Source organism: Cajanus cajan, chromosome 3 (assembly GCF_000230855.2).
Source record: "Cajanus cajan strain Asha chromosome 3, NIPB_CcT2T_4, whole genome shotgun sequence".
In the NCBI taxonomy this organism is placed as follows: Eukaryota; Viridiplantae; Streptophyta; class Magnoliopsida; order Fabales; family Fabaceae; genus Cajanus; species Cajanus cajan.
The window spans coordinates 80,913,828-80,925,191 of record NC_138519.1 but is presented as its reverse complement, the minus strand read 5'-3'; the positions used below and the strand labels follow the sequence as shown (position 1 = coordinate 80,925,191).

The window sequence follows — 11,364 nt, the reverse complement described above, 5'->3', positions numbered from 1 at the left end:
GCTAAAGGGACCTCTTTATGCCGATGATGCAGCTTGATTTACCTTGAAAGTTTGAATTGTTCATGCTATAGCTTTCATTAGATTAGAATGCTCCATCTGGAGTATTGCTGTTGATTTACGCGGCATTGACAGTGAATTACAAGCATCACAATTTACAAATGGCTGGTCCAAAAACCCAGGAGAAAGCAATTGGCCATAAAACAACTAAATGCAATCAATTTTCTTCTGATTGAAAAAAATGTTGGAAAATATCATACAATTTAACATTTCTATAATACTTCTCATCTAATAACCCAACCATCAACTAAAACCAATTCGTTAGCTTTAAAAAATTAACAAAGGACATCTCAGACTTGTACAAAAGGAGATTGCAAGAACAAAAAAAAAATCAACATTTAAAAAATAAATAAATTGTGTGATACAATTCAGTGATGTTGCGAGATCAAAACAGCTTAACAATGTTCTCTTCCGGTCCTCCCACCTGAGAAGCAATTGGATGTTATCCCGTTTATCATTTTTGTCACCGGCAATCCATTGAATCAAAGGAGTCTGCAAATCCTGAAGGTTTTGCGGGAATGCTTGATTGAGTTTGTGAGATGGACATGTCAAACATTGTGGAAGTGCCTTCATTGGCTTGCCATCTTCGCAGAGCTTGAGGAAGGCTCATGTGAAGGTCAATGCCATAACCTTCTTCTTCTTCATGGCTGGTAGGCTTCCATTGCTCTACCAGAGGAACCAAGACATTCACTGCATGCCCCATATCAGGCCTTTGGTATGGTTCACGAGCAGTGCAATGGCCTGCTAGCTCAGCCACTTTATATATGCTTTCCATGGTTTCCTCATCGGGATCAAGTGTTTGATCAATTGCCTTTGGGATGTTCTCCTTGTTAATTAGTACCCTACGGAACCAGGAAACTAAGTGAGACCTTTCATCAGGCACAGTATCGTCCAATGCCCTTCTACCAGTAATCAGTTCCATTAAAACTACTCCAAATGCGTATACATCTACTTTGGTCGTCACTCTTCCAGTAGCTGGCAAGAAACAAGATCACATTAATTACAAGTAAAGGAATGGGCTAGCATAAAGTTAACGCAAGCAATTGCTTTTGATGCAACAAGAACTAGCTTAGCTAAAACTGTGTAGTCCTACGAAAATAAAACAAGACAAACATTCTTCATACTACAAACGTAGTGAGTACAAAAAAAATTTAGGACATGCTTTTAAAAATGCACAAATGCATCTCAGTGGAAAAGTGGAATTCACAATTGAATGGACGAACATTGTAACTAAGACATGTCAGGCCACCAGGGAACCCAACAGTAAACAGTAACAACAGAAGAAGGAACTGATAATCTGCTATGGTGCTACCCAAATCTATTACAATAGATTAAAAATAACTCTAAATATTCTTAACCAATTCTCCTAATTGGTAGTTGTATTAAATACTTTTTATGTCCCCATGACACTAATGCATTAACTTTTTCATTTAATACTTTAAGTATCAGGAGGAGAATGTAACAGAACATATTCAGCAATCCAAGATTCAATCTAATCAGAGTATTCGCCATCTCCCTCAATAAAGGCCACAACACATAATGTGGCCCAAAACCATCCACCCAAGAGATCCATAGGAAAACACAAAATTTAGCTAGAAAACAAAAAATGTAAATAACTAATCATTTTTAAAAGAATCACAGTTACTAGTTCAAGAAATATAAAGAATTGATGAAGTCACGTATAGTTATAACTTATAACCAAATAAGGAAATAAATAAGAAAAACTCAAAAAAATTAAGACAAAATTATAGTCAAAGGCTTTCCAAATATACCTGCATATTCAGGTGCCAGATATCCAAATGTTCCAGCTAACCGTGTCTCAACAGAATACTTCCCATCTGGTGCATTTTTAACCAAACCAAAATCTGCAACCTTGGCTCTCATGTCATCACCCAATAATATGTTGGAGGGTTTTAAGTCCCTGTGAATGAAGCTTTGCTGAGCTAAGCTGTGCAAGTATTCCACACCCCGAGCTACATCCAAAGCTATCGCTACCCTCTGTTTCCAGGTCAAGGGAGCACAGCCATGATCACGCCAATCGAACAGGTGTTGCGTTAGTGTCCCTTGAGGCATATACTCGTACACCAAAAGCCTTTCATTGCCGTTAATGCAATATCCTAAAAGAGCCACCAAATGCCTGTGCCTTACTTTAGTGAGAACTGCAATCTCTGCTTGGAACTCATTCAATCCCTTACTCCCCGTAGCAACAGATTCCATCCTCTTCACAGCGATCTGAGTTCCATCATGCAATTCCCCTTTATAAACTACCCCAAATCCTCCCCTGCCCAAAATGTTCTTTTCACTGAAATTTTCAGTTACTTGCCGAAGAACTTGGATCGAAATAGTAGCATTCCCACTCTCAAAAACATGAAGATCACTACGCTCACTTCCCTGACTTTGCAACTCGCTCGGAACACCACCGTATCCATTGGAATTCGCACTCATCATATCAATCTTAACCTCTCCTTTCCCATTTTCCCGATTATTAACCCTCCCAAACTTCCCATGCCGGTTTTTAGCATGACACTTGCAAAAGACAAACACAACCACCGCAACAAAAAACACAGCAATAATAATAATACCTGCAATCCAAGCAGATGAAAGTGAAGAACCACTCGACCCCGCGTTTGGACTTCCACTCGGTGCATCACCAGAACCCTTCGACGGTGTAGTTCCACCGCCACCACCACCAGAACGCCCAAGTAAATCATTACCTGCAGCATTGAACCTCACCTTGCTTGAGAACTTGGGAACATCACCGGATAGATTATTATTAGACACATCCAGAACCTCAAGCTGGGCTAAACTCGTCAAGCTCCCCGGGATTGAACCTTCCAAATTATTACCACTAAGATACAAGTTCCTCAAATCAGTCAAATTAGCAAACGCAGGTGAAATCGTTCCCGTCAAATTCTGCTTAGCCAAATTCACCGTAATAATCTTCCCCTCCGCACACACAACGAAACTCCAATCATTACAAGGATCATTCCCCGACCAGGAATTCGCCAACTTAAGGGGATACCCGAAATCCTTCGCAATATCAAGCATGGTGGTGACACGAGAATCACAGGGTCCAGCATCTTTCCTACAAAAGCTATTGATCCCGTCGAGAGTGAACTGCACACCTTTCCCAAAGGAAGGAACAGGACCCTGAAGCTTGTTGTTATCCAGAGAAACATTCTGAAGGCTTCTAAGTGACATGAGAGAAGGTGGAACCACACCGGTTAACTGGTTGTCCCGAAGCTGCAGATCGAACAAACTAGTACAATTTGACAAATCCGGAATGGGACCCGTGAACTGGTTCTTGTGAAGCCAAACCTGAGACAAGTGAGTCATCCCAGAAAGCACGTCAATGGGACCTGAAAACCCAGAACCGTCCTTCTGATTGTTGAGCCATAGATTCGTAATCCCAGATCCCGCGAAGGACTTGGGTAAGACCCCAGTGAGATTGTTGTAAGAGAGACGAAGTTCCTGCAAACTCACGAACGAGTCGAACACATCAGGTAAGGAGCCAACGAGGTTCGTGTTACCGAGGTCGAGGTTGGCGAGGTTGGTGGACTGAGTCAACTCGGCAGGAAGCGTCCAGGGCGCGAGGTTGACGCTGTCGGTCATACTTAGGGTTTGCAAGCTGGTGAGGCCCTGGAAGCAGCCGTCGGGGACGGAGGTGAAGTTGTTGGCGTCCAGGAACACGGTTTCAAGCATGGAGAGGTTGGCGAGTGAGGGCAACGCGCCGCCGAGCGCGTTGTGCTGGAGAGAGAGGGTGGTGAGTTGGGAGAGCGAGTTGAGATCCGGAGGGAGCGTTCCGGTGAGTTTCTGCGAGCCGAGGCTGATCGAGGTGACGCGGTTGGCGCTGCACTTGACGCCCTTCCAGTCGCAGAAGCTGCTCCCCGACCAGCCCGAGGGCGTGGGGCTCAGCGCCTTCGCCAGCTTGGCCATGAAGGCGGCGTCATCGGCGGTGGCGGTGCAGGCGACGGAGAGAAGCAGAAAGAGCTTACAGAGTAGGGTTTGGAGTTTTAATTTGGGGGCAGCCATTCAGATTTGGGAGAATGTGTGGTGTTTGGTTTGTATTTGTACAGTCCAAGAGAATGGAAGCAGAGAAGATGATAACTCATAACTGCGCCAACCTCAGGCTCATCACATTGGTGACATGACACAATTATTTTTGCTTCTTTTTTTAAATCACCAATGTCAGGTTCGGTAATTAAAGCAAGAATTTCATACATAAATACTTACGTCTATTTTCTTACATCACTAAATTCTTTTTAGAATGAAATGCTATTTTGCTTAATCGTTTCGTTGGGTCGTTTTTTTGATAATGAAATCATTAAAATTTAAAAGGAAGAAAAATGGGGTGGGAGTGGGAGTGGGAGTGGGAGGGATCAGGGAAGGTCCCACCTCCAGAGTAGGAGAGCGGAGAATCAAAACAAAAGACAGAAATACCGCTGTATATGAATCACTTTTAGGTAACAACCAAAACAAAAAGGAAAATCAGGATCCTACATTTTAAATGCAAGAGAAAAATAAATAAACAAACAAAATAAGAAAATTCAATTTAGTTTGAATATATAAAAAAACATTTATAGTTTCGTCTTGTTATAAAATATAATTTACTATAAATTATTGAATTTTATAATGAGTATTTGAGAAAATGTAATTATGATAATTTGATTAAAAGTAGTAATAATATAATAATATGGTAGAAAACAGTAGGGTTGAGGCAAGTGTGTGGTCCCCGCGAATGCCAACTGTTGCTTACTAGATTTCGCGTAGAATACCAACTCCTTCTCCTTTTTTGTCTTCCTCATTCACTATCCACTCTAGACTTTAAAGTTTAAAGTTTCAAATATAAAAATATTTCATTTCTTTCCTTTTACACTCCACAATTTATTTATATGCTAAATCATAATGGGAATATAGCAAAAATTGAAACAAACGTGTAAACGTATGTAATACGTTACTTTCTCTTTCTAAAATTGCATATTTCTTTGTGGTTTTAATTTAAAAAGTATATGACTACATGTCTTGTTCTATTTCACTAAATTTAATATACTGTGAAGTAAACGTTAACTTACGATTTATATTTAGATTATTAGTACATTACTTTCTTAGCACATTATTCTTGTTTCATAAAGTAAGTGTAGTACATTACTCTCATTTATTGATTTTATCATTATGAAATAGTGTCCTTCATCCTTATTATGTATCATTGGAATCGATATTATAGATATTTGTATTTTAAGGCATTAGTCCTTCTTTTAATTATATTATTTACATTCTTATTCATTAAAAAAAACAAGTGTAGTATTAAGTTATACAAATAAAAAATAATTAATAATATATTAAAAAGTAACATAATATTTATTTTAAAATACTTTATAATATAATAACATTTATTATATAAGATAGAAAGAAAGAAAAATAGTATTTTCATATATTTGAAGCGGCACAAGTAAGAAGAATAAAGTTAAGAAAGGAATCGTGATGAGAATAATTTACCAGTCACAGTCGTCTTTATACTTTTTTTATTTGCTTTTGACACTGTTGCTAACTTTTTATCATTTGCCTTTTCACTTTCCACGGAAGCTGCCCATGTAAACTACAATTATTTTGCTATATTCTCATTACGATTTACTACAAAAAATAATTTCTGAGGTGCAAAAGGAAACAGATAAAATATTTGTTTCTACAATAAAGTATCAATCAAAAAGTGAATAATGTAAACATTAGTGTTACTTTAAAAAGCTATTTTCCTACTTCAAATAGAGGTAAAATAAAGAAGCCATAGTCGTAATATTGGATATATGTAAATTGCTTTTGTTAAAGTAGTTGAATGATTGTTAATTATTTCGCAACTTTAAAAACTTATTACTACTAAGTTTTAACAGTGCGTATTGGATTTTAAATTCCTAATGTCAAGTGTTTTGTATTTATTATTCTATTTATACGCTTTAACTTTCTTTCTTTTTAACAACCATATAATATGTATGAAACATTTATCATAATTTTTATTGAAGATCGGGAATGAATATTTTAAGTTTCATTATTTTATACTATGTGTTTAAATAATGTTGATTTTAATTTTATTACACGTATTTCATGTTATAAAAATAAAGTTTTTTTAATTATAATATGCATTTTACTAAATAATTATTAATAGTAGAAAAATGACAAAAAAAAAGGTTCTTTATATTAATAAGATTTTTGTATATTTACGAGTACTTATAAAATATGAAAAATATACATTATAAAATATGTGATAGATATAATATTATAATATACACATAATCTTAAATATAAATTTTATTGTCGTTTTTTTCATGATAAAAAAATTAATAGATCTAATGAATTTAATGCATATATATATATTACTATTTTTCATAATTTTTTTATTTGTATTTAATTTTTTTAATTATGTCTCCAAGTATATTCGTAAGTAAAAATAAATGTTATATATAAAAGTTTTACATATTATATAATATTTTTATTAATCATGATATTTAATTTGTTAAATAACTATTTTGAGTACTAAAATAAATAAATAAACAGTGTTTAATATTAAATGTTAATATAAAGATTATATATTTTAAAGTTTTGCTTTTTCTGTAGCTCACAAGTCACAAGTATCTTTCATGAGAAGTAATTGTCCTATGACAAAACTCTCAATATGTCTTTAGGATTTCTACTTTTTTATTTTTGTTATTGCCTTTTATAACCTTTTCAATTGCTATAGCTTTCCTCCAATCAGTAAAAATAAAATAAATAAATAAATAATTTCCTCCTATCTGTTTATCGATTTTTTGATAGCATGTTTTGATTAGTTTTTCAATCAAAGATTATTATTTTCTTTGACTGTTAGGTGATCACTCGAAAGGTAGTCAATTTACTCAACTTAAGATGGTCAATTTATATAATTATATATTTATGAAAATAAAAAATTAAAGAATTATTTCTTAAAATTCCATCAAAGATATTCAAGTAAAAAAGAAATTTTGAAAATATCTCCAAAAAACCTATAAATTAAATGTTAATTATATTTTAACTAACTATTATAATTTAAAAATAACTTAGTTTACAATATCATTGGTCTTTCAATCCCTCAAGGCCACAACTCTCACTTAGTTTTTTAACATTTTAACAATTTGCATTTCTTCGCCCACTTTGATTTTAATATGTTTATGGTTTATTTTAGTTCATCTATTGCAAAATTATATATTATATTTATTTAATATAATTTTATTATTATTCAATTAAACTATAATTTTATTAGTACAAAATTTTAGAAACGTTGTTCTTACTGAATAAATAATTAGAAACACTGTGTGAACTAATTTCTAATAAAAATTTCCAATAATAATTCATCACTTTATATTAAATTAGTTTCTCCTGCCTTGTGTATGCAGCCGCGTTAAATCTTGGGGCCAGCTATCCCACCCTTTGAGGTGCCTCCAACGTAGCGAGGAGATTAGTCACTGCTGTCGGCGGTGGATACTCCAGGAACGAACCTAAAAAAAAAAATTAGTTTCTCCTGCTAGAATCCATTATATCTATTCCTTCGTTGGCTGTTGATAGACAAAACAACACCAAAGAGACAAGGACACAAATTTGTTTCCCAATTTGGGCTTAAAATAAAAATACACATTTTTATACATTTCCTATCTTCCGGACTGGGCCTAATTATGTTTTTTGAGTCTGGACATGATGACAAACGTATCCAATGTTCAGGGCCCATGCTTCTTACACCCCCTTTGTTAAATCTAATTTTGAACGTACTTCTAGTAGTATTATTAATAAAATGCCACTATATAAAAGAAATCACATTTTTAAACGTATATTTTTTTTATTGATTAAAAATCATGATGTCAAAAAAATTATCAAAAATTATAGATCTCACATCTTAGTAATATTTTTTTATATTTTATAATTTTATTATATAAAATTATTAACAATTAAAAAAATTTCTCTAAAAAAATGTTTGTTCAAAGGAAGGACATTTTAGTCACTTTTACCTCAAAAAAGGGATTAAAAGCACAATAATAATAAGATTACATTCTACAATTAATTGTTGATTGAAACTATACATTAAGAGTCAGCAACAAATATATCTTAATAACAATATAAAAATTATATATAAAATTACTAAGAAAATATATGTATCTTAATAGACGCTCTGGAAATAAACTCTCTAGTAACATAAATAATATTGATGCTTCCAATTTTTTTTTATAAGTACGCACATTTTAAATGTTTCCTCATATATAAAATTGTAAAAAAAAAAAAAGAAAAAAAAAAGAAGCAAAATATATAATATATTCTCAATTTAATTTAGTTATAACATATAGCTTATTTAATTTAGTTATAATATAGCTTTTATTTTGTAAAATAAGTTGCTTCTAAATTTTTAAAAGTATGCATATATATTTTTTGCTGTAAAAAAAGTATCATATATGCTTCCTCGTACAAAAATTATAAAAATCCAACACAAATATATATATATATATATATATATATATATATATATATATATTGTATTCTCATTTTAATTTAGTTATTTATAAATTTAGTTATATATATAGCTTTATTTATATAATATGATAAGATGCACATTAAAAATATCACAACAATAGCTCTATGATAGATAGTACTAGTTTTATATAAAGATATAAATATTAATTGAATTACAAATAAAATTACCACCTACTGTTGGCTTTCTAGTTGCCAAAGGTGGTGATAGTTGCGAATATGCAGTGCTGATGAAAATAATTGTAATAATAATAACAAAGATAACTAATGAATAAGACAACTTCAATAATAGCTGTACATAATAACTCTTGTAATATTTTAATCTAAATTTTTTTTATAGTAATTTAAGGGTATGTTGAGATTAATATTATCATTCTCACATTAAGAATTGAATCACCTGTAAATAATGTATTTAAATAAAACCGTTAATTGTAATTTGTTTTTGGAATTTAATCTTATTAATAATATTTTTTTAACTAATTATAATAAGCCCAAGTTTTAACCCTTTATATATTTTGAGAAAAGAAATATGCTAAGTTGCCTCTCATTCATTTAGAGGACTTATTTTTATTTTTATTTTTATTTTGAGAGAAAACTTCTTCAGTTTTAACCACTTTATATAATAAAATAATATAATAAGATACACGTCAAATTATTAACACAATAGCTCTATATTTGGTAATACTAATATATATATATATATATATATATATATATATATATATATATATATATATATATATATATATATATATATATATAGTAAAAAAAACAATTACGTAAATATTCTGCTAAATAAATTTTTGAAAAAAGAAAAATGCTCCAAAATAAATTCTCTTAATAAAGCAAATATATAATTATGATGTTCTCAATTTTTTTTAATAAGTGCGCACATGTATATGCTTTCTCATATAAAAATAATGTAAAATTAAATATAAATATATAATATATATTTTCAATTTACATATATATATATATATATATATATATATATATTGTTTTATATAATAAGATGCTTCCAATTTTTAAAAAGGGTGCACATTTTATATGCTTCATCATATTAAAATTGTAAAAATTAAGTATAAATATATATTGTATTCTCAATTTAATCTAGTTATTTAAATTTATCATATCTTTTTATATAAAGTTGTTAAACTAATTAAAAAAAAGGTTGTTAACATTGAAAAAGCTTTCCTTAAAAAAAATCCGCCCAAATGGTGAATGTTTTAGTCAACTTTTTTAGTTAATAAATAGAGGTTAAAAATATATTAATAATAAGATTCTATTCTAAACAGACATCACTCACTCCAAGCCACGAAGTATATTCTATTTTGCAAAAGTAAAAAAGGTGTTTGTACAAAATAGGTATCTATGTTGAAAATACAAAAAAGACACGAAGCGTCGAGAGACCTGACTTAGAATAACTCTAACAAAATGAATATGAGATAAACAAAGTTAAATTAATATCTTTATCATGTTAATACAAAAGAGAAAACGTGACAAAAAAAATAAACAACAACTACTAAAAGGATTAAAATTATGCAAGTATATAGACTAAAAAAAATTAGTCTTAAACTATAACAACTATAAAGGATTGAAAATTTTAAATTTGGGACTAAAAAGTATACTTTAAACTAAGGTGGCTAAAAGAAAAAATTAGTAAAACTATTGGAACTAAAAAAATATTAACCTAATTTAAGAAAAGTTATTCCTAATGAGTGTCGTTGTTACAATGTGTTTAGCATAAAAGAAGAAAATTGAGAAAAGAGAAAAGAAGAGAATTGAAAGGAAGTAGATGAGAAATAAATATTATTTAATATAGGAGAAATAAAAAAGAAGTTAATTTTTGAAATATTATTTAATTTAAAAAATAATGAGTAAAATTTATTTATTATTATTTAAATTATTAGTATTACTTTTTTAATTATAGTTATTATCTTTCTTTTATTAATTATTAATTATTAATTATTATAATTATAATTATAATTATTGTTATAAGGGTGAGGATAGGAACATCACTATTGGTAGGGTGGAGTCATGATAAACAATTAATATTTTTTTTTTACGAGAGTTAATTGATTATCAAGTGTATTTCACATCGCAATCTTTTTGTAACAATTCGACAAGTCACTACACTATTATTAAAGCGTAGCGGAAGATTAAACAACATACATCAGAACCAAAGGATATAATACAATTAGTGACTAATATCAAATATATATACATGTCATATACAAAATACAGTATTAGGCATAAAATAAACCTAGATGTCAGTTAACATTTATACAAAATCTAACTACATAAGAATAGCCATCAACAAAACTAGTCACCTCTAGTGTGACTATCCTTCAAACTGTATAAGTCATCCTGCTAATCCTGTCATGTTGTCATACTAAGTATGATTATTGTAGTTCCAATCTCAAGGAAAACATAAGATAAGTTTATGAAAAAATTTAACATAACAACTTATAAACAACATTCTCATAGCATGTTCAACATATAATCAACATTAAATACCTTTCAATGACTACCACATAATCAACATGAAATCAACATCACCCTCATATCAACATGCAACATATCACATCATAAGAGCAATTTCAGCTCAACAACTTAATCAACTTTAGTGTATTCAACATTTCAACATACATATTACATCTAATGCATCGCTACACATGTCAACTACAGAAATCCCCTACATTTTATGGTGAGCAATTTAAGTGGCAGTGTGATTTTACTGAATCACAATGATTGATATAATATCATAAACAACGGTTGACATTGAGG

At 30.8% G+C, this 11,364-nt stretch overlaps 1 protein-coding gene across 1 annotated transcript; it reads right to left on the bottom strand.

Annotated features, from left to right (window-relative positions):
• Positions 1 to 205: 205 nt before the first annotated feature.
• LOC109807834 (receptor-like kinase TMK4) lies at positions 206 to 4,352 on the bottom strand. Its single transcript, XM_020370496.3, has 2 exons — positions 1,830 to 4,352; positions 206 to 1,032 (listed from the first exon to the last, which is right to left on the bottom strand). The coding sequence occupies exons 1-2, from the start codon at positions 4,087 to 4,089 to the stop codon at positions 521 to 523; spliced, it is 2,772 nt and encodes a 923-aa protein (XP_020226085.1). The 5' UTR covers positions 4,090 to 4,352; the 3' UTR covers positions 206 to 520.
• Between the last annotated feature and the right edge of the window lie 7,012 nt (positions 4,353 to 11,364).

Bases quoted from the DNA above. Each gene is read 5' to 3' on its own strand.
- LOC109807834 (XM_020370496.3), bottom strand. From the start codon at position 4,089: ATGGCTGCCCCCAAATTAAAACTCCAAACCCTACTCTGTAAGCTCTTT. The intron at 1,033-1,829 runs GTATATTTGGAA...GTTTCTTGCCAG, and splicing joins TCTGGCACCTGAATATGCAG to CTACTGGAAGAGTGACGACC.